This window comes from Pseudonaja textilis, chromosome 4 (assembly GCF_049901715.1).
Source record: "Pseudonaja textilis isolate UNSWEBS1 chromosome 4, rPseTex1.2, whole genome shotgun sequence".
NCBI lineage: Eukaryota > Metazoa > Chordata > Lepidosauria > Squamata > Elapidae > Pseudonaja > Pseudonaja textilis.
In genome coordinates, this window is record NC_141993.1 from 84,873,883 (window position 1) to 84,898,367 (window position 24,485).

The 24,485-nt window shown below is 40.8% G+C and overlaps 2 protein-coding genes across 2 annotated transcripts; one reads left to right on the forward strand and one right to left on the reverse strand.

The window, feature by feature from the left end:
• Positions 1–1,279: 1,279 nt before the first annotated feature.
• On the reverse strand, positions 1,280–10,136 carry AHSG (alpha 2-HS glycoprotein). Its single transcript, XM_026718884.2, has 7 exons — positions 9,889–10,136; positions 8,789–8,899; positions 7,603–7,687; positions 5,488–5,651; positions 4,304–4,414; positions 3,006–3,107; positions 1,280–2,042 (listed from the first exon to the last, which is right to left on the reverse strand). Exons 1-7 carry the CDS (start codon positions 10,087–10,089, stop codon positions 1,782–1,784), a joined length of 1,035 nt encoding a protein of 344 aa, XP_026574669.1. The 5' UTR covers positions 10,090–10,136; the 3' UTR covers positions 1,280–1,781.
• Positions 10,137–18,958: 8,822 nt separating this feature from the next.
• Positions 18,959–24,413, forward strand: LOC148125911 (antihemorrhagic factor cHLP-B-like; the record flags this gene model as incomplete). The annotated part of the gene is made up of 4 exons (XM_087933566.1): positions 18,959–19,162; positions 19,544–19,654; positions 21,653–21,754; positions 23,626–24,413. Coding segments are annotated over 4 exons (660 nt in total), but the record flags the coding sequence as incomplete, so codon positions are not given.
• Positions 24,414–24,485: the final 72 nt, after the last annotated feature.

Sequence of the window (24,485 nt, forward strand, 5' to 3'; positions counted from 1 at the left end):
TGGTTCAATGATCATGGGATTACTGTGCTTGATTGGCCAGCAAACTCGCCTGACCTGAACCCCCGTAGAGAATCTATGGGGCATTTCCAGGAGAATGATGAGAGACATGAGACCGAACAATGCAGAGGAGCTGAAGGCCGCTATTGAAGCATCCTGGTCTTCCACAACACCTCAGCAGTGTCACAGGCTGATAGCTTCCATGCCACGCCACATTGAGGCAGTCATTGCTGCAAAAGGGGCCCAAACCAAGTACTGAGTACTTATGCATGCTTATACTTTTCAGAGGTCCGATATTGTTCTATGTACAATCCTTGTTTTATTGGTTGCATGTAATATTCTAATTTTCTGAGATTGTGGATTTGGGGTTTTCGTGAGCTGTAAGCCATAATCATCTCAATTATGACAAATCACGGCTTGAACTATTTTGCTTTGCATGTAATGAGTTTATCTCATATATTAGTTTCACCTTTGAAGTTGCATTACTGAAATAAATGAACTTTTGCATGATATTTTGAGTTTCACCTGTATGTGTTATATAAGTATGGGTAGATATATACTTTCTTTTGAGAACAGGCAACAGAATTTCATTTTTGATATGTATCAGTGTACTCAAAGTAAAAAAAATGACAATAAAGTTTATCTTATCTTAATTATCATGGAATAAATAGTTGAATCTATAATTCTATTACAGGTAGTCCTCAGTTTCAACCATTCTTTTACCAACCGTTCAAAGTTATAATGGCAGTGGAAGAAGTGACATATGACCATTTTTTACACTTACAATCGTTGCAGCATCCCCCTGGTCACATGGTCGCAATTTCAATTGGCCTAATCAGTCAGAAGGCTACTGCACATGGCCCAGGTCAGAGACAAGAAAAGAAAGCTGATGGTATGAAAACTATCTGACCTGTTTAAAGATGTTTGAAGCTCAGAGGGACCAAAAGAGTTTTTACAAATATTGATAGCCTGCATTCCATTAAAAAGAAGAGATGCTCAAGATATATAGGGAGTCAAAAAGACGCTGGCTTTTCTAATGTTTATTTCTTCATTGTCAAATTTTTATTTGATTCTTCTAATTGCCAAGAAATATATTTATTTCTAGGCTGATTCTCTGATTAGTTTCCACCCATTCCTTCATGCTCTGACTTCAGGTGCTTTGAAGAATAGGTTGACCCACTGTCCTCTCTTAGAGGTGCTAAACTATAATTCCCAGAATTCTCACTCAGAGTGACCAAAGCCATCTGGCCATGAACGTAAAGCAAAACAAAGGGCAAGACCATTTTAGAATTGAACATTTTATTTAGGAAATACCCAGTGCCTTTTGCTGTCAATAGGTTGACTTTGTTCAACATTACCCCTGCAAAATAATGTAGCATGGTGAGACATTTGGCCGGGGTGGGGATCTTATAAGGTATTAGAGATGATGAGCAGATATTGTCAAATGTTATGCATTTTCTCTTTTAAAAAAAGAAGAAATTTGACTTTGGGGCTAATATAATTTCTGTTCAACTTTCTTGTCATTCCTTGGCTGAACAAAGAGAGACTGGAAGATGTTAAGTTCGCAGTGAGATCTGCATTTCTAAAAGCAGAAAGGCACAAATACAAAGCCTCTTTCATGTAACAACAACAACGGGGGATCACAACACTTGGCCAAGACGGTAACGTATCAGGGTAAAAATCCTTTTTCGATTCAAGGTTTGAATTCAGATTTGGAAAAGGGTTTTTTTTTTTTTTTTTTGCATTAACTGGGCAGCTTCTCTCTGCTCTCTGGCACAGCTGGCCTACACCTTGAAGTGATGTATTTTTCCTGGACAAAGTTTTGCAGCGTGTGTGTGGTCATGTGGTATCTCTGTTGGAGCTTCTCTTTTGGCCACAGGAGCTTCAACCACAGGAACTGCCACATGCTCGTGAGAATGAGACTCATGTGAGGCACTTGTATGATTGTGTGAATGAACGAGGTCCAGGACAGTATTATTGTGTCCTGGAGAAGCAATATTTTTTCCATAGTGATGCTCAATCAAATGGGTGTGAGAATGTCCCTCCTGAAAAAAACAAACAAACACGAAAACATGGATGAGTATTCTTTGGCCATTGAACTATGATCTGCGGAGGCGCAGTGGTTAGAGTGCACTACTGCAGGCTACTTCTGCTGCCTACTGGTTGACTGCAGTTTAGCAGTTTGAATCCTACCAGGCTCAAGATTGACACAGCTTTCCATCCTTCCAAGATTTGCAAAATGAGGACCCAGATTGTTGTGGAAAAATATGCTGACTCTGTAAACTGCTTAGAGAGGGCTGTGAAGCACTGTAAAGTGGTATATAATTCTAAGTGCTATTGCAACTGTGGCAAGAAAGGTATAAAATGGGGGAAAACTCACTTAACAGGCTTGCTTTGCAATGGAAATTTGGGGTTCTGGTTGTAAATTGAGGATTATGTGTAATCTGGCAGTTGGTGAATGTTGGAGCAGAAATCAAATGAATAAAATTGAATAATTGCAGTAATTCCTTCAGTTAATAGAGTGTCATTCTTCTTTTTACTATTGTAACACATACCATGGCAATTAAGGGGCCAGAGTTGGACTGGGGAAATCTAGATTCAAACCCTAGATAAATTTCTGGGTAGCTCTGAGCCGGTTATTCTGTCTCAGTCCAATCTACAATCCAAAGTGTCGTGGTGAGGATAAAATAATAATCTCAGAGAAAAGGAAGCATGTAAATAAAATAATCTATGGTTTGCAAATCGTAAAGGCTGCATTATGCTAAGCCAAGATTAAACAAACTCTATGACATATCAGAGCATTTATTCATGTGATGGGATACAGGGGAATCTATAGCTGGACCAAGAAGTTAATTTTGAGCTGCTTGGATGGACAGAATGGATAAGAGAAACCAAGGGATACGTGGACTTGAACCCCCAGAATTCCCCAGCCAGTTGAAGTCTACACATCTTAAGTGGATGAGAATGAGGGGAAAGAGGGTGAACAAAATTGCATTTAACATCCATACCTTGACATCAAAGATGACACAGTCCGACTCATACTGTTCATCTTTAGGTTTTTCAAGGGCAGCGTGCGATCTAAAAACAGTCGCTCTGCAGAATCCAATATGCTGGAGAGAAGGAGGGAGAGAAGGAAGAATTAAGATACTAGTGAATTAAAGAATTCAGACAGATTACAACCCAATTTGTAGGGTACTCAGCATCATATTCTTCTACAGATGTTAACAGATTGACAAAGTTGGAAGGGACCTTGTAGGTCATCTAGTCCAACCCTGCACCCAAGCAGAAGATCTACACCATTTCTGACAAATGGCCATCCAGTCTCTTCTTGAAAGCCTTTGGTGATTAAGCTCCCACAACTTCTGAAGGCAACTTCTGTTCTATTGGTTGATTTTTCTCACTGTCAGGAAATTTCTCCTTATTTCTAGGTTGAATCTCTCCTTGATCAGTTTCCATCCCTTATTCTTTGTATAGCCTTCAGGTGCTTTGGAAAATAGCTTGACCCCTTCTGTGGCAGCCCCTCAAATACTGGAACCGTGCTATCATGTCTCCTCTAGTCCTTCTCTTCACTAGACAAGCCAAGCCCACTTCCTGCAACCATTCATTGTATGTTTTAGCCTCCAATCCCCTAAGTATCTTGGCTGCTCTTCTCTGCACTTTTTCTAGAGTCTCAACATCTTTTTTATAGTGTGGTGACCAAAACTGGATGCAGTACTCTAGGTGTGATCTTACTAAGGCTTTATAGAGTGGTATTAGTACTTAACTTGATCTGGATTGCAGTTGTTAATGCAGTTTAGGATTGCATCGGCTTTTTGGGCTGTTGCTGCACACTGCTGGCTCATATTTATCTGGTTGTCCACTAAGACTCCAAGATCCCTCTCAAAGTTATTCCTATTAAGCCTGGTTTCACCCATTCTATATGTATAATTTTGGTTTTTTTTTTTAGCTAGGTGTAAGACTTGACTTTTCTCTACATCTAATTTCATATTGTTAGATAGGGCCCAGTGTTCAAATATGTCAAGATCCATCTGGTTCTTGAGCTCATCATCTAGGGTTTACAAGAAGTTTGGGGATACATTATTTCTGGATGAATTGTGAAGAAATTGATGTTGCACAGAGGTTAAAGTGTAGGATTTGGGCAGGTGAGAGCCAGATTCAAGTCTCTATTTCTCTATGGAATATTTGACATTGCATATTTATTTGGAATGTGGTCCTGGTTTGCACAGAGAGAGAAGGAGGGAGGGAGGGAGAGAAATAAATAAGTGGCACTTGCTGAGATAGGATTGGAGTTGACCCGCACACTTACTGCTTCTCCTGCTGCTTTGGGGTGGCAGTCATGATGGTCATCATGAGCTTCCTGAGCAGAGCAGTTGGTCTCCACAATAGCAAACTCCACGTAGAAAGCTTCAGGCTCATACTGAAATCAAAGCAAGAGACATTTTAGCTGGGTTGTGGGTAGAAGTGGCAAAATTAAAGAGCCGGGGGGATGAAATTTTAGTCCTGTCTGCTGCATATCCCCACCATCACCCGTGGTCAACTGTTCCTACTGAAATTTTCCAGCTCCCTTTAGAGAGGTAATTTGTGATCCCCAGAGCCCCTAAGAAATAAGGATTTTTTAAGCTTTTACATGACTGTTTCGTTGCTTCTGTTTTAGAATATTTCAAATAGAATAGAGTTGGAAGGGACATTGGAGATCTTCTAGTCCAGTTCCCTGCTCAAGCAGGAGAACCTATACCATTTCAGGAAAGTGGCTGTCCAGTCTCTTTTAAAAACCTCCATTTCTGAAGGCAAAGCTGTTCCCCTGGTTAATTGTCCTCACTATTAGGAAGTTTCTCCTTAATTCCAGGTTGCTTCTTGCTTTGCTTCGTTTCCAACCATTGTTTTTTTTTTTTTTGTGACCTTTGGTGCTTTGGAGAATAATTTGACTCCATTATTTATTTAGTTTAGTTTGTCAAGCATGTATGAGAAAACAAGTATGTATGAACATAACATATAAGTATAAACAGATATAAGTATATACATAATAAATTAGTACGAATAAATGGGAATAGTAGGACAGGGATGGGAGGCACGCTGGTGCTCTTACAGACCTCTTAGGAATGGAGTGAGGTCCATGGTTCAAGGTTAAAGTTTTGGGGGTTTGAGAATGTAACAACAGAGTCAGGTAGTGAGTTCCAGGCAGTGACCACTGTTAGGAAGTTACTCCTTAATTCCAAGTTGCTTCTCTCTTTGATTAGTTTCCAACCATTGTTTCTTTTCCTGCCCTCTGGTGCTTTGGAAAATAATTAGACCCCCTCAAATATTGGATCACTGCTATCACATCACCCCTAATTCTTCTTTTGTTTAGCCTAGCCAAACCCCAAACCTGCAGCTGTTCTTGCACAGCATAATTCCCCTCGCCTCCCCCTGCTTTCTCTTAGTTATACAAAGCATCAAAGCATTAAACTGGGAGAGGCAATCGGAATTCCCTTTTAAGATTTGCATACTAACTTTGTGCTGTCCTCTTGAAATCTCAAGGACTTCATAAGCATGGTTAGGCTGTTTTTCATTGTGTTTATGGAGCACGTATTCAACAGATTGTACCACGTGAGGGTCATTCAGAGGTATCAGAATTGGACATTTCAGACAATTTTGCCGCACGTCTTCCACAGAATCTGAAAAGACCAAAAAAAAAAAAAAAAAAAAGGTCAAGAAGGGCTTTGAAAGCAGGTGGCAGTCTTAGCTGAGACCTGCTGCAAAAAAAAAGCAGGACATCCTGTACCATTTCGGACAAATGGTTGTCTGGTTTCTTCTTAAAACTTTCTGGAGGCAAGTCCTTCCACTGGTTAATTATCCTAACTGTTCAGGAAATTTCAGGCAGGAGGTTAAAAAACATTGTCGGAGAGAAGGTTAAAAATTATGGCTTTTGCAATGGGGGACCATAAGTACAGGCAGTGCTCGAGTTATGACCACAATTGAGCTCAACATTTCTGTTGCCAAGTGAAACACTTGTTAAGTGAGTTTGCTCCATTTTATGACCTGTCTTGCCACAGGTGTTAAGTGAATCACTGCAGTTCTTTAATTAGTCACACTGTTTTAAGTGAATCCCCACTGACTTGGCTTGCCAGAAGGTCGCAAAAGCGAATCACGTCATCCTGGGACACTGCAATAGTCATAAATCTGAGTCAATGTCTCAATTACAGCCCTTCATTGAGTGTCCGTTCAAAGCTACAACAGCAGTGAAAAAAGTGACAGGAGTGTTTTTCACAATTACGGCTGTTGAAGCAGCCCTGTGATCATGTGATCACAATTTAGACCCTTAGCAACTGGCTCATGTTTATGACGGTTGCATTGTCCTGGGATCAGGTGATCCCCTTTTGCGTCCTTCTGACAAAAGAAAGTCCATGGGGAAGCCAGATTCACTTAACAACCGTGTTACTAGCTTAATACCTGCCATGATTCACTAAACAACTATATCAAGAAAGATTATAAAATGGAGCAAAATTCACTTAGCAACTGTCCTGCTTACCAATAAAAAGTTTGCGCTCAATTATGGTAATTAGTTACTGTAGTTACGTCTAGACATGCATTCCAGACTATGGTCAGATACACCATCCCGATCCATCCAGTAGTTTGTTTAACGGGGCAGAAAAGAAGAGGGATCACCTGGTGTCCTACTTTCTGTCCCTATTCTGCTATTGCTACATACATAAATGGGTTCAAGCTGGAATAATGAAAGGCCACTCCATTTGGAAATGTCATGTTCAATACCCAGAATGTCATTTCCAGTGGATCTATAAAGATCATTTTTGATATATAAATATAGAGATACATAAATCATATAGATGAGGGATGGGTGTTGATTGATCTCTTTCTCTGTTTCCGCCTTGCTTTGTCTGTCTTTTTCCTCTCATTTTGTAGTTAAATGTTTTGATGTTTGCTAATGTTCAATAGACATTGAGCCATAGTTTTTCCTTGTTGATCTGAATAACGATTGTTCCTGTTCTAGTTAATAAGATTGACTGGGAATTTCCCTAAATGCAAATTAAATTGGAAATTTTCCATAGCAATTTTCCAATAACCAGGAAGTACCAACCACAGAGTTAATTCTCCTGCACTTTCATTTCCTGGACGGGACAGCTTAGGTTTTGATTGGCTGGGATGGAAGGGAGGAAGGGATGTCAAATGCTTTATTAAGGTTGTGTAAGTTATTCCAGTCCATATCCAAGCATCAAATTCATTTGAACAGTCAGTTTGATTCAAATCCATCATTTGAATGGATAGAAAACAGCATTTTAATCAGATTGGGTGGTGGTGGTCGTGGTTTTGTAGATGCAAAATAAATGGTTTGGAAGCATCCAATTCAGTAATCCATTCCAGCTCATTAGATTGACTTATATTGACTTGAATTGCCTTTCAACTGAATTAAAACAATGCACAGTTAGCTTCGGTGAAACATCTCAGGACCCTAAGATGCTGCTAAATTTTAAAGAAAGGCTGGGTTAGTAAGTCACTGTCATAAACATTAATAAAATAGGACAAGAAGAAACAAGATGCCAGTTGTTAGCTCAGTGACACCTCAGTTTCTTGAATCCAGCCCAGCTAAGAATCCAAGAGACAAATTACCTGGATCTGAGTGGCATTTTGAAGCAACCACTTTGTCGATGCCCTCATCACTGAGCAGCTTGACATCACAGTCTCCTTTAACAGCCTGGAGATACAAAGGCATCAAATTAAATATGATAAACTTTAACTTAACATGATTTAATAAACCATTTTGGGTTAGTCCTTTAAAGCTGGTGCTTCTGCGCGATTTATAGCATTAGTAGGATTTATTATGGTCCATTACAGCATACTCCACATTCTTAACAGGTAGGAGATTATTAAAATGAGCACAGTGCACTAGTAACTTGGCTAGACTAATTTGTGAGGCAGCATCATTACGGTAGCTAGTGCACTGTGAGGGAATGTACTCTGGATTCCCAGGTGGGAGGCATTGCATTCCAGATAAGCAAGAGACAGTTTAGATGGTTTGGTTGGGAAGAAATAGGTCAAGACAGCTCTTCCCTAGAAGTTATCAGACTACTGTATACATTTAATGATGCAAGTAGTTTGCTTTAGTTGGGCATTTCTGTCTATAGGCAAGGAGGAATAAAGGAAAATTGCTTTGCCCTAACTTTGTGGGTCTTTCTTGGTTTTGAACCTGACATGCATACTTGCTTCAAAACTATCTTATTGGTGTCTTTGCTGAAATATTTGCAGATGTTGTAATATGAGAACTTCTACTTAACCTCTAAACCCAGGGCATCCAACCTTGGACATAGCTGTCTGGGTAATTCTGGAAGTTGAAGTCCACAGATCTTAAAGTTGCTGTGGTTGGATACCTTCTGTTTTAAGCAGAGGAGCAATAAGGCACTTTTCATGGTATCTGGCATGGGAACAATTCAGCTTTGGACATCACAGGGTGAATGTGAAAGAAGAATTGACTTCTTAATTCCTGACTAATTCATTGCTCAGAGTTGAAATGAAATCTGGCGATGTAACATGAACTCAAAACGAATGCCCATAGAATAGGTTAGCGACTGCTGAGGTTTCATTAACCCTGGGTTCTCAGCATGGCTGGCTGAGGAATTCTGGGAGTTGAAGTCCACAAGTCTTAAAGTTGCCAAGTTTGGAGACCTCTGCATTAACCCTTTGTTCGCCAATATATCAGTTTGTGTTGTCAGAAACTGAATTTACTCTTGATGGAGTGGTAAGAAGCCACCTGTCCTCTCACAAAGTCTTACATTTTCAAGAATCTTCAGACACTTACATGGTAATGCTGTGGTCTTACAGTACAATTCTTGACAGGAGTTGGATCCAACACGTGACACACTGTCTCCAGAACACCCAGCTCAAGGAAGATTACCTTCCCATGGGGTCTCTAAAATGAAAAATTAGCATGTGAATGAATTTTCTCCCTGCACATTTCTTTCTCTGTTGCATCAGCTTGACACCCAAGTTAAAGAACTCATCCTGGTGCACTTCTCAACTGCTTTAAAGAAAATATACCAAAATGTCAATGCTGCCTTAAATTAAACACAGTTCTTTTGGAGGTTGCAAGGCAGGAATGGACAAGGCTGACATGTCCTGACATAAACATCTGAGGTTTTCTTGCAGGCCTTAGTTGATTTCCCAGTTGTTGGTTTTGGCCGGGTCTGGGTGGAAGAAATTACCTCTTTCTGACATTGCATGGTTCACATGTGTGCATATTGTCTATTCAACCACCAACATATTGGCTCTAAACAATGGGGTTGGGTAGTTCTGGCCTGTCTACCTACAGATACTTAGGGCAATTGTTTGGGACAGGGGTCTAATAAAGATCAGATTGTTCGGAGAGAGTTAATATTTTTCTCAGTTGAAGCATTCAACTGAGTAACATTTAACCCAGTTTGCAGAATGAACCATTTCCCAGATTTCCATCACACACTGAACCATTAAATAACCCGAGGGGCTGAATTGACGCAACCAATCTAACCAGTGCTCACACCAAGTTCTGAATCACAAAAACATACTCTGTGCTGGTTAAACATGTTATGTATATGGTGCAGATCATGAAATGATAACTCTCCTTTTCTAAGGATCTGACAGCTAAAGAAGCAGCAGTCAGAAGAATAAGCATTCACTGGGATGGGGTGCGGGCATTGTGTATAACTATCAACAAAATGGTGGACACCCATTGTCCACACATGTCAATTCAACTAACATGGAAGCTATGAGATTACAGAACGTTGACTAAAAAGAGGCCGTAAATCGCCCAAATCTCAGCAGGAGAGATACTGAAATTGCCTGGCACAACACCCCCGCTCCCCAATAACCTGTTATTGATTTAGTAAATGAAACTCGGAAAATTTTTCCTCCCATTGTACTTACCCGGGGCACAACATGAATATCCTTGATTACATTGAGAGCTTGTTTGTATCCGTGTAGATTATGCTCGTTGATGTAGTGCACGGCCAATTCTGCTAATTTTTCAGCTTCTTCGCCATTGCAATCAAGTTGGGGAAACAAGTGATGGCTAAACGTGCATCCTATAATCTGGCCGAGGAGTATGAGAGTTACCAAGGAATTCATGGCTATGTTCAGAGATGATGTACACCGATGGAAGGAAGGTAGACTTCGGAGGACCTGATGTCAGGTGCTCCTTTTTATGCAGTGCTTCTGTTCGCTGTCCCCACCCCCACACCTGCCACTTGCATTGGCTTATCTGAGAGGATGCAATATTTGCCGAAGGTCCTGCAAACAAGAGGAAAGGAAAAATAAATATGTGGGGACATCTAGTCAAAGTTTGATTAGATAAGGGGGAAAAATGCAGATTGTACAAAAAGAAGAAAGCAACTCTTCTAGTCAGTCAGTCAAATTAATCCCAGAAGGCCAGTGCAGAAAAGGGTATTTTAAGAATACAAAATTATATAGCAAAGATGCACAAAGGTAGTGTCAATTATACATATGAAAGACTTTGTGTCAAATCTCAGCTCCATTATTGACCTAGCTAATAGGGATAAAGTGCTATCCAGTTGACATTAAGTTTTAGCAACTAATTCAATCCTTTCTAGAATGATCTGTCCTCAAAACTAGCCCTTTAGACCATCCAACATGACAACCATTGCAGTTGTAATGAAGTCCATTCATCTTGCTAGTGGTCATCCTCCTCTTTTCATTCCTTCCACCTTTCTCAGCATTACAGATCCACGTGTTTGTTTCCTTTACCAGCCATGCTGTTCTCTAGAGGTGTCCAATTTCAGCAACTTTAAGACTTTGACTCCCACAATTCCCCAGCTGGTATGGCTGGATGAGGGATTCTGGAAGTTGAAGTCCACAAGTCTTAAAGGTGCCAACGTTGCACATCTCTGCTCCAAACATGGAGCCATGGGGAGCATTTTATGTGACATCAAAAGGGAAGATTTTTCCACTATGCATGGACAAGGACATCAAATATGTTCAAAGTCAAAAATTAAGGTGAAGGAACGAGGCTTAAATCAACAGAACTGTTTGTCTGTCTGAAAAGTAGCCAAAGCTAACATGTCTTGATAAAATAGTTTACAAGTTCATGGACAAGTAGTTGCTGCAATCCGTCCCAAAATCAGAGTTTGTTCTTTTCCTTCTGCTGATTCCATAGATGTATACCATTCATTCCTTTTTTTGTTATAGGTAGACCTCCATTTACGAAGCCAATTGAGCCTGACATTTCCACTGCTAAGTGAGATGGTTGCTAAGTGAGTTTTGCCTCATCTTATGATGTTGCTTGTCACAATTGTTAGTGAATCACTGCAGTTGTTAAGTTAGTGTCATGGTTGTTAGGTGAACTGGCTTTCCCGTTGACTTTGCTTGTCAGAAGGTGGCAAAAAAGGGATCAGGACACTGCAACCATTATAAATGTGAACCAGCTGCCATGCGGTCAAATTTTGATCACATGACTGTGGGGATGCTTCAACAGTCATGTGTGTGAAAAATGTCATAACTCACTTTTTTTTCAGTGACATTGTAAGTTTGAATGGTCACTGAATGAACTTTTGTCTGCCAAGAATTACATACCATATGTATATTATGTATGTATGTATGTATGTACAGTGGTGGGATTCAAATTTTTTTTACTACCAGTTCTTTGGGTGTGGTTTGTTGGGCATGGCAGGGGAAGGATACTGCAAAATCTCCATTTCCTCCCCACTCCACTAACTTGCTTTCCAGCTCCGTTCTCCTATGCAGGGCAACCAAAGCAGGCCCAGCCAATCAGCTGGGACTCTGGAGGCAGAGAATAGATGGGGGTGGGGCCAGTCAGAGGTGGGATTTGCCGCTTCTCCGAACTACTCAAAATTTCCCCTATCAGTTCTCCAGAACTGGTCAGAACCTGCTGAAGACCAGCTCTGACACAGCCTATTAAGGCACAAAGATCTTGTACCTGGGTTTTCACAGAAAGTTGCAGCTACAGCAGACAAGACACACAGCCCAGCCCTGGTCAACAGTCACAGTCAAGTCACTTCCAACTGAACACTGAGGCGCAATACATTCTTTGAAATACAGGAGTGAATTTAAGGTATAGTAACAGCAAAATTTTACTTGCTAGAAAGTGCTTTGTTCTTTCTCACAAACATATATACCCACTCACCCACCCTTAACCACATCCTTCTCAATTAGGCTACCAGGCACTAGCCAGAGGGATGGAAACCACCAAGTCTGGATCCAAACAGACTCAAAAGAGGGAGTGGGCTTTAGGGCCCCTTTTAGAGCATATAAAAGGTCTTCTAGTCCAACCTCCTGCTCAGGCAGGAGACTCTATACCACTCTGGACAAATGGGTCTCCAATTTCTTCTTCTTTTTTTTTGTAAATTGTATTTGAGTTTTCACCAAAAAAATACAAATAAAACATCTTTCTTGAAAGTAGCATGATCCCGGGTTGCATTTCTTCGTACAGACACAAATTCAATTTGATGCTCATTTTTATGTTCTATTCCGTATCTTATTACTGTTTTACATTTTCTACCTAGCTTCTCCCCTCTTTTAATTTTCTCAATTTTATTTTAATTATCTCATCTCAATTCAAATCATTATATTTGTATTTTTTGTCTGTCCTGTTTCAGTTTCATATTATCTTTTCTCCTTAAACAAAGTTTCTCCTGTAGTTGCTAATTGGAGTATGACACCTTTATATCTTTTAAGTTTATCCATTTAACTCTTATTTAGGCTTCAATATATACCTTAAAGTTTTAACATTCAATATAATACATAACTTCCATTCGGATTCTGCTTGGTACATTCTTAAAATACATGCTATATTCTTTAAAAAAAGATTATAAATATTTGTAATTAAAACAACACATTCCATTCCAATTCAATTCTATCATTGATGTTAATATTCATTAAAATCTTAACTTCTTTAACATTACTTTTCAATTAAATATCATACTTCTATGGGAACAGTTATAAGCTTACCATGATTAATTCCCCCCCCCTTCACTTATATTTATAAAGCATTAACTAATTAAAATGTTCCTGTCCCTTCCTAATTCAATTTTCTCATGTATTTTATTTGATTTATTTTATTAACAAACATTTCACTAAATTACACTAACTATTTTATCCCTCATTTTAATTATACATTGTTTCCAATTTTCTAAAGTTATTTCTATTACTAATATAACAATACAATCTTATGTACCTTTACAAAATCCCTTTTTCAGTTAAATTTTCACCCATTATCTCTAAATAGGTCCTGTTTCCCTATATCTTGTTTCGGTCCTTTGTAACTTCTTTTCCTTTTCTTCTTCCCTCTCTTCTTTTCTCTCCCCTTTTTACCCCCATGTCTCTCTACCTCCATTTCTCTCTTCTGTATTCCCCTCTTCTGTTGCTTTCCAATATTATACTTATTTTTCAAATTATTTTTCTTTTCTTTGGTTGTTTTTTTAAGTCTTAAATTCTCCATTCTCTTTCCCCTCTTTCCTTTTTCTTCCCCACAAAGAATTACTTATTCATTAAAGATGGCTTCTTCTTTGTCCCAGTCTTCTTGTTTTGCAGACGTTTCTTGTTGTTTCTCATAGTTCCAAATCTCCATTTCTAAGAATTGAAAAATGAAGCCAAAAGAACCCCTCCCTTCTTGTGCATCTTCTTTTTAAATTCCATTTTCAATTCATCCAGAAGTAGTGCCATTGTATAAATTTTTAAACAACCACCCAATTAATTTTAGTCATTCAAGTGCAATAAAAGAATCCAAAGATCACCAAGTAATCCAAATACACGCAAGCTGTTTCTTTTTCCTTTTTTTTTTCACTTTCTCTTCCTGGGGCTCTACTGTTTAGTTACAAAGTTTCAGTTAAAATGTATCTTTTAGAAGTCTTGTTGAAGTTTTACTGTAGATTCCTTTCAATTCCAGGTTTCCTCCCTCTTTCCAGATCCTGCCCTTTTATTCTTTTTCTCTCCTTTCCTGCTTATAAAATTTTTTTTTAGTGTCCAGAAATCTTTGTTATCCCTTTGACATATTTTTTTTAATTTTCACCTTAATAGCTTGTTGATGTCAAGGTGGATTTTAACGATTTCTTATTTAAGTCTCTTAGTTGTCAGTATAGGGAAAGGGAGAGAAGAAAGAAAAAAACCAAACCTTTCCCTTTTCGCTTTCCTTTGCTGCTTCAGACTCTTCTTTGGGAATGATGTTATTTTTTTGTAAGTTTAAATTCCAGGGTACCTTAGTTGTTACTTTTGCAATTTAACCCGGTCAGCCAAAACTTTCATTTCTTATCTTCCACCTGCACATTCTTTTCCAGTTGAGTTCTTCTTTGAGGTGGCCATTTCTGACCACCACTGGAACCACCTTCGGGAAAGGGAGTAATGGCCAACTGAGGAGGAGAAATGCGGCTCTCCTCAACCCTGCTGGCGGTCTCCCCCCTCTTCACCACCTCTACGGGGTGGCTTAGCCCCGAAACCAGCCAGCTCGGGGAGCTCCAGTGGCGAGCCCAGACCGAAACTGCGCACGATCGCAGATTTCTGTCTGTCACCGAAGAAGCTCAAAACCGGAAGCCGGGTGTCCAATTTCTTCTTGAAGACCTGCCAATGATGGAGCACCCACAACTTCCACTGGTTTCTTGATCTGATGATCAGGAAGTTTCTCCTTAGTTCTAGGTTGCTTCTTTCCTTGATTAATTTCCATCCATTGATTCTTGTCCTGCCTTCAGATGCTTTGGAGAATTGGTTGATCCTGTCTTCTGTACATACATACATACATACATACATACATACATACATACATACATACGGTATGTAGTTCTTGGTTTACAAAAGTTCATCTAGTGACCATTCAAACTTACAATGGTAGTGAAAAAAGGGAGTTATGACCATTTTTCACACACATGACTTTGGCAGCATCCCCACAGTCATGTGATCAAATTTTGACCACATGGCAACTGGTTCATATTTATGACAGCTGCAGTGTCCTGATCCCTTTTTTGCCACCTTCTGACAAGCAAAGTCAACAGGAAAGCCAGTTCACCTAACAACCATGACACTAACTTAACAACTGCAGTGATTCACTAACAACTGTGACAAGCAACATCATAAGATGAGGCAAAACTCACTTAGCAACCATTTCACTTAGCAGTGGAAATGTCAGGCTCAATTGGCTTCATAAATGGAGGTCTACCTATAACAAAAGAAGGAATGAATGGTATACATCTATGGAATCAGCAGAAGAAAAAGAACAAACTCTGGTTTTGGGACGGATTGCAGCAACTACCTGTCCATGAACTTGTAAACTATTTTATCAAGACACGTTAGCTTTGGCTACTTTTCAGACAGACAAACAGTTCTGTTGATTTAAGCCTCGTTCCTTCACCTTAATTTTTGACTTTGAACATATTTGATGTCCTTGTCCATGCATAGTGGAAAAATCTTCCCTTTTGATGTCGCATAAAATGCTCCCCACTGCTCCATATTTCATTAAAATTAAGGAAGGTTTCTTTGTGAAATAAGAAGTCCCAAATGTGTGGCCACAAAGGACCACCAGATTCTGTTTGCTATTCCTCAGTTCCTTCTTGAACAGCCCAGTTTAATCCCCAGTATCTGAATATATTTTGCTATTCTATACCTGTGGCCCCATTGAAGCCTTCTAGCTTCATAACAGAATCACCCAGCCATTGCTGAAATGATATAAAGCCTGTTCACCTTATTGTAATTTTGCCACATTCATGGTTGGATGACTCGAAAAGAGGGTAAGAGTTATTAATGACCTTGATGTCTCCATTCAGAAGACCAGGAATTCAGTGGGTTTCATTGGAACTTGTAAGATGATGGATGACGGGTTCAGCCATATTCACACAAAGCGTTCTCCTATGTAATGTGTCCATTGTGAAAATTGGATTGTTACTCTGTTAGGAATAACAAGGTTACCTAACGTAGTTTGGGTAAAATAATATATATAAACTATGATAGTAAGTTTAAGTGTGTGTCACTTTAAACTGCAAAGCATGTAATTTTGGGTGCGGTGTGAAACTGCCACAAGAGGGAGCAAGAGAACCTGATGATTGCTGATTGATGGTTTGCTAACTGCGTGTTCCCTACTGCTGAGTTATTGAACATCGAAGGAAGAAAGGAGGTTTGACTTCTTCATATCTCTACTGCAAGGAGATATATTACTGGACTGATTTGTAAGTTTACTGACCTCTTTTTCAACACTGGACATTGCAACTGAATAATCCCCGGACGGACTGAACCAGTGAATGATATATGGACTGTTTTGACTATGCTAAAGCTATTACTGGAATAAACTATTTAACTAGCACAGTGTATCTGTTTTACTGAGTGTAAGCTACAAAACGTTTATCTCACATATTTTGCCTGCCTGCCTGACTGCCGTGCAGATTCTGCTAACATACTCTACTTCTTGTTGCTCACAAGAGTGCAGAGAAGAACAACAAAGATGATTAGGGGACTGGAAGCTAAAACATACAAAGAATGGTTGCTGGAGTTGGGTATGTCTAGTCTAGTGAAAGAAGGACCGGGGTGACATGATAACCATGTTCAATATCTCAGGGGCTGTCACAAAAAAGAGAATGTCGAGCTATTCTCTAAAGCACCAGAGGGCAGGACAAGAAGCAATGGGTGGGAACTGATGGGTGGAAGCTGGCCTTCAGAAGCTGTGGGTGCTCCATCACTGAAGGTTTTTAAGGAAAGATTGGGCAACCATTTGTCTGAAATGGTATAAGGTCTCCTGCTTAAACGGGGGGTTGGACTAGAAGACCTCAAAGGTCCCTTTCAATTCCATTATTCTGTTGTTGTTGTTTTAATTAATCCTGGAGAGTGTTCATCTCTGGTTTCTAATTTCACCTAGAATTCCTTAGCCTGGGTTATTAGTAAAACCTCTTGATGGAAATTCTTGTGGATTACTTATAACCATGGACAGGAACGTCCAAGAGAATAGCAAAGAGGGAAAAAGAAGGGACATTGTGATATCCCAACACCAAGCCCATCAATTTTGATACATGTATTTTGATATCACAACCAGCATATAAGCAGCATGATACAACCTGCATTCCATCATTCTGACAAAACCTCCAGATTCTAGACAGCATGGAGCACATATAGCGGTTTCATATGGTACGCTGCTTATATTTTCCACGTTCACACAAGGTATTACATAATATAGGGATGCCCTTAATCAGATCAGCTCTAAAACCAACACTCAACTTGGCTAGGGTTTTATGGCTTGGTTCAGGGGTGTCCAACCTTGGCACATTTAAAACTTGTGGACTTCAACTTCCAGAATTCCTCAATCAGCCATGCCGTATGGGGAATTCTGGGAGTTGAAGTCCTCAAGTCTTAAAGTTGCCCAAATTGGACGCCTCTACTCTGGAGAACAGCAAGGGTGGGAAAGGAAACAAACACATGGATCTGTAATGCTGAGAAAGGCGGAAGGAATGAAAAGAGGAGGATGACTGGTAGCAAGATGAATGGACTTCATTACAACTGCAATGGTTGCCATGTTGGATGGCCTAAAGGGCTAGTTTTGAGGACAGATCATTCTAGAAAGGATTGAATTAGTTGCTAAGACTCAATGTCAACTGGATAGCACTTTATCCCTATTAGCTAGGTCAATAATGGAGCTGAGATTTGACACAAAGTCTTCCATATGTATAATTGACACTACCTTTGTGCATCTTCGCTATATAATTTTGTATTCTTAAAATACCCTTTTCTGCACTGGTCTCCTGGGATTAATTTGACTGACTGACTAGGAGAGTTGCTTTCTTCTTTTTGTACAATCTGCATTTTTCCCCCTTATCTAATCAAACTTTGACTAGATGTCCCACATATTTATTTTTCCTTTCTGCTTGTTTGCAGCACCTTTGGCAAATATTGCATCCTCTCAGGTAAGCCAATGCAAGTGGCAGGTGGTGGTGGGGACAGCGAACAGAAGCATTGCATAAAAAGGAGCATTTCCTTTCATCGGTGTACATCATCTCTGAACATAGCCATGAATTCCTTGGTAACTCTTGTACTCCTGGGCCAGATTATAGGATGCACGTTTAGTGTTCTCTTGTTAAAGGAATTTGATTGCAATGGAGAAGAGGCTAAAAAATTTGGAGATTTGGCCGTGGACTACATCAATCAACACAATCTACATGGATACAAACAAACTCTCAATGTAATTAAGAGGGTTGATTTCCTGGCCCCCCGGGTAAGTACAAAGGGAGGAAAAAATTTCTTAGTCTTATTTACTAAATTAATAACAGTTAGGTGATTTTGAGGGGGTGATATTGTGCCAGTCAATTTCTGTAGTCTTCCTGCTGAGATTTGGGCAACCCACGGCCTCTTTCTAGTCAATGTTCTGTAATCTCACAGCTCCCGTTTCAGTTGAATTGCTAGACGGGAGTGGATATTAATCCAATCCATCTGGATGGCACCAGACTGGAAAAACTACCATGAAAGAGGAAGTTCTGCCTTCTCCACTGCCCCAGCATGAAGAAGTCCTCCTTGAATTGGAGGTGTATTTTGCTTTGCAAGGGTGGCAATTGGCATAGACAGCAAGATAGCAGAGACTTTTACTTACGATGATCCTATGTACAATGAAGTTCTTTACAACAGGTATTTACACCTGGAATGATGTCTATTGTCCATGTCATGATTGTCCCCAAAGTGGTTTTTCAAAAGGCAACTGGACTTTCTTGGGTTTTTTTCCCACTGGAAAATGTATCCCTTCTCCTCCAAGAAGGTTCTTCAACTTCTTGGATGAGGTGAAATGTTTTCAAGAAAAAACGCCAAGAGAGTCCAGTTACCTTTTGGAAAAGCACCTTTTTAATTACAACTGGAACATTCAATGCAATCCCAGGGTACACTTGGTGTCAGGTTTTCCTCCCTCCCTCTACTTCCCCTGCCTCCTCCTCCTCCTTCCACTCGTCTCCTTCCCTTCTTTCTGAACTGTTCGAGGGAGAGTGAAGATTTGGACTGCCACCTTCTCTAAGTGCCCTTCTTGACCTTTTTTTGTTTGTTTGTCTTTTCAGATTCTGTGGAAAATGTGCGTCGAAATTGTCCGAAATGTCCAATTCTGGTGCCTCTGAATGACCCTCATGTGGTACAATCGGTTGAATACGTGCTCCATAAACACAATGAAAAACAGCCTAACCACGCTTATGAAGTCCTTGAGATTTCAAGAGGACAGCACCAAGTTAGTATGCAAATCTTAAAAGGGAATTCCGATTACCTCTCCCAGTTTAATGCTTTGATGCTTCGTATAACTAAGAGAAAGCAGGAGGAGGCGAGGGGAATTATGCTCTGCAAAACTCTAGGAAAAGAACCAATATCAACAAGGGAGAATATTGGTAGCTCAGGATTGAAATGAGCGATTCCGGGTGCTCTCTGAGCTCGGTTGTTTTCTTGAAGATGTTTCGTTAACCGAACTAGGTAACGTCATGAGTGCTAGGAACAGTTGACCACGGGTGATGGTGGGGATATGCAGCAGACAGGGCTAAAATTTCATCCCCCCAGCTCTTTAATTTTGCCACTTCTACCCACAACCCAGCTAAAATGTCTCTTGCTTTGATTTCAGTATGAGCCTGAAGCTTTCTACGTGGAGTTTGCTATTGTGGAGACCAACTGCTCTGCTCAGGAAGCTCATGATGACCATCATGACTGCCATCCCAAAGCAGCAGGAGAAGCAGTAAGTGTGAGGGTCAACTCCGATCCTGTCTCAGCAATTGCCATTTCTTCCTTTCTCTCTCTCTCTCTTCCCTCCCTCCCTCCCTCCTCTCTCCAAACCAGGATCATCTGTGCATTTGATTATTGAAAATAAGTATGCGAGGTCAAATATTCCATAGAGCAGTGATGGCTAATCTTCTCCACACTGTGTGCCAAAAGTGTGCCCATGCGCTTTCTCGCATGCCTGCACTCATGATGCAATGTGCGTGCGACTCCCCCGCCCCCTGCGCATATATGTGCAACCCCCTCCATGTACACTGCATGCCTCTGCGCATGCACATGGAACCACTCCGCACACCGCATGTCTCTGTGCATGCATCTCCCCCACACACATCTCCCCCCACCGTGCATGCATGGCAGATACCCAACAATCAGCTTGCTGGGAAGGGCGCTCACATGCCTGCACTCATGATGCTATGTGCGCGCAACCCCCACGCCCCGTCTCTTTCTCTGTCTCTCTCTCTCCCTCCCTCCCTCCATCTCTCCTCTCTCTACACCAGGACCACATTCCAAAATCAGTATGCAATTTGTGTGCGACTCCCCTGCATCCACAGTTCCTGCCTCTACGCATGCGTGACCCCTATGCAGCACATGCATCTGCACATGCACACGCAACCACTCCGCACACTGCATGTCTCTGCACATGTGCACCTATCTCTCCCCGTGCATGCGTGGCAGATACCCAACAAGGAGCTGGTTGGTGGGGGCGCGCACGCATACGCAGGGGGGGCTCATCCGGGCAACCTCTCGCGTGCCGGCAGAAGTGGCTCTGCCTGCCATTTCCGGCATGCGTGCCATAGGTTCGCCATCACGGCCATAGAGAAATGGAGACTTGAATCTGGCTCTCACCTGCCCAAATCCCACACTTTAACCTCTGTGCAACCTCAATTTCTTCACAATTCACCCACAAATAATGCACCCCCAAACTTCCTGTAAGCCCTAGATGATAAGCTGAAGATCCACATGGATCTTGACAAATTTGAACACTGGGCCCTATCTAACAAAATGAAACTTGATGTAGAGAAAAGTGGCACTTTTCTTTTACACTTAGGGAAGAAAAATCAAATGCACAGATGATGATGAAGAAGAAGAAGAAGAAGAAGAAGAAGAAGAAGAAGAAGAAGAAGAAGAAGAAGAAGAAGAAGAAGAAGAAGAAGAAGAAGAAGAAGAAGAAGAAGAAGAAGAAGAAGAAGGGGTGGGATTCAGCCGGTGAGGAGGAGGAGGAGGAGGAGGAGGAGGAGGAGGAGGAAGAAGAACTACTTTATTGTCATTGTGCAAGTACAACGAAACTGTGGATGCACCCCAGAACTGTTCGCAATACCACACCTAGAGTACTGCATCCAGTTTTGGTCACTGCATTATAAAAAAGATGTTGAGACTCTAGAAAAAAATGCAAAGAGCAACCAGGATGATTAGGCAACTGGAGACTAAAACATATGATGAACAGTTACAGGAACTGGGTCTGGCTAGTCTAGTGAAGAGAAGGACCAGGGGAGACATGATAGTAGTCTTCCAATAATTGAGGGGCTGCCACAGAAGGAGTCAAGGTATTTTCCAAAGCACCCAAAGACCAGACAAGGAATAATGAATGGAAACTGAACAAGGAGAGATTCAACCTAGAAACAAGGAGAAATTTTTGGACAGTGAGAGCAATTAATCCATGGAACAGAAGTTTCCATCAGAAGTTGTGGGAGCTTCATCACTGGAGGCTTTCAAGAAGAGACTGGACAAGAAGACTTTCAAGAAGACACCTGTCAGAAATGGTGTAGGTCTCCTGCTTGGGCAGCGGTTTGGACGAGATTTCCAACTCTGTTAATCTGTTAACATCTGAAGAAGAATAGGATGCCGAGTACTCTAACAAATTGGGCTATAATCTGACCAGATTCTTTGATTCGCTAGTAACTTTTTGTGTTCACGTGGCCATAGCTGAATTCTTCCTTCTCTCCCTCTTTCTCTCCAGCATATTGGATTCTGCAGAGCGACTGTTTTTAGATCGCACGCTGCCCTTGAAAAACCTAAAGATGAACAGTATGAGTCGGACTGTGTCATCTTTGATGTCAAGGTATGGATGTAAAATGCAATTTTGTTCACCCTCTTTCCCCTCAATCTCATCCACTTAAGATGTGTAGACTTCAACTGGCTGGGGAATTCTGGGGGTTCAAGTCCACGTGTCCCTTGGTTTCTCTTATCCATTCTGTCCATCCAAGCAGCTCAAAATCAACTTCTTGTTCCAGCTATAGATTCCCCTGTATCCCTTCACATGAATAATTGCTCTGATATGTCATAGAGTTTGTTTGATCTTGGCTTAGCATAATGCAGCCTTTATGACTTGCAAACCATAGATTATTCTATTTATATGCTTCCTTTTCTCTGAGATAGTTATTTTATCCTCACCACGACACTTTGGATTGTAGATTGGGCTGAGACAGAATAACCGGCTCAGAGCCATGGTATTCATTCAACAAACTGCGGTTATAACAAATTAGGGCTAAGTCAATGCTTACAATAACAAAAGGAACAACCCTCTATTAACTGAAAGACTAGCTGCCATGTTTCAATGCTATTCATTTGATTTTGACTCTAACACTCACCAACTGCCAGATTACAGGTAGTCCTCAATTTATAACAACAACCCCAAATTTCCGTTGCAAAGCGAGTCTGTTGTTAAGTGAGTTTTGCCCTATTTTACGACCTTCCTTGCCACAGTTGTTAAGTGAATCACTGCACTTGTTGTTACCTTACTCACATGGTTGTTAAGTGAATCTGGCCTCGCCATTGACTTCGCTTGTCAGAAGGCCGCAAAAAGGAGATCACATGGACCTGTGACACTGCAACCGTCATAAACGTGAGTCAGTTGTCATGCATTCTCAATTTGACCCTGGGAATGCTGCAAAGGTCATAAGTGTGAAAAACAGTCATAAGTCACTTTTTTCAGGGCTGTTGTGATTTCAAAGTATCACTAAATGACTGAGGACTACCTGTACTGAAAATATTAAGAGCTGTTGATTTTCTTGATTTTCTTTTTTCAATTTTCAGTGGATTTTCTTAATTCACTGTTGTTAGGGATACACCCTAGCAGAATCTGCACAGCAGTCAGGCAGGCAGGCAAAATATGTGAGATAAACGTTTTTGTAGCTTACACTCAGTAAAACAGATACACAGTGCTAATTAAATAGTTTATTCCAATAAGAATTATAGCATAGTCAAACAGTCCATATATCATTCACTAGTTCAGTCCTTCCAGGGATTATTCAGTTGCAAATTCCAGTTTTGAAAAAGAGAGGTCAGTAAACTTACAAATATCAGTCCAGTAATATATCTCCTTGCAGTAGAGATATGAAGAAGTCAAAAACTCCTCTCTTCCTTCAGCAACTCAGCAGTAGGGGAAACACGTAGTTAACAAAACATCAATCCATGCAATCCAGTAATTGTCAGCAATCAATCAGGTTCTCTTGCTCCCTCTTATGGTGGTTTCACACCGCACCCAAAATTACATGCTTTGCAGTTTTAAAGTGACACACACTTAAACTTACAATCATAGTTTATATATAGTATTTTACCCAAACTACGTTAGGTAACCTATGTTATTCCTAACAACTGTTGTGTAAATGCATTGGAAAGTTCAAAGCAGGATAAAATCACAATAACATTTAGAGTTATATACCGCTTCACAGTGCTTGACAGCCCTCTCTAAGCGGTTTACAGAGTCAGCATATTTGCCTCTGACAACCTGGGGCCTCATTTTACGCACCTCGGAAGGATGGAAGGCTGAGTCAACCTTGAGCCTGGTGGGATTTGAACTGCCAAATTGCAGGCAGCCAGCAGTCTGCAGAAGTAGCCTGTAGTACAGCACTCTGACCACTGTGCCTCCGCGGCTTATGGTTCAATGGCCAAAGAAGACTCATCCATGTTTTTTTTTCCTTTTTTTTCCAGGAGGGACATTCTCACACCCATTTGATTGAGCATCACTATGGAAAAAATATTCCTTCACCAGGACACAACAATGTTGTCCTGGACCTCGTCCATTCGCACAATCACACAAGCTCCTCGCATGAGTCTCATTCTCGCGAAGGTGTGGTAGAAGTGATAGCAGTCCCACTTCCTGTGGCCAAAAGAGAAGCGGCAACAAAACCTCCACCCTTGTGTCCAGGAAAAGTACATCACTTCAAGTTGTAGGCCAGCCATGCCAGGGAGCAGAGAGAAGCCGCCCAGTTAGTGCCAAAACCCTTTTCCAAATCTGAACTCAAACCTTGAATCCAAAAAGGAGTTTTACTCTGATACATTATAGTATTGGCCAAGTATTGTGATCCCCCGTTGTTGTTGTTACAAGGAAGAGGCTTTGCATTTGTGCCTTTCTACTTTTAGAGATGCAGATCTCACTGCGAACTTAACGTCTTCCAGTCTCCCTCTGTTCAGCCAAGGAACGACTAGAAAGTTGAAAGAGAAGTTACACTAGCCCCCAAATCATAATTCTTCTTTTTTTGAGTCAATAACATTCTTTCTCAGAAAGTCAAGGACAAATGACCCCGCACCTGGAAAGGGGTATCTGGAGGAATGTCTCCAGTTGGGATGATGATTTGCTTGGGCCATGTGATGGACTGATGGGTGCAGGGGATGGATCTTCGATTTTCTTCTGGGAAGAGGAAACCTGGAACTCTCCGATTCGGGTTTTCGCAGATGTGCCAATATGATAACTCTAATAAAATGGAATTTTGAGGAAATGCTTGTCTTGGAGTTTATTGGTTTGGAGTTTGTCAGTTGGAATGCTGATATTTGGATTTTTTTTCCCCTTC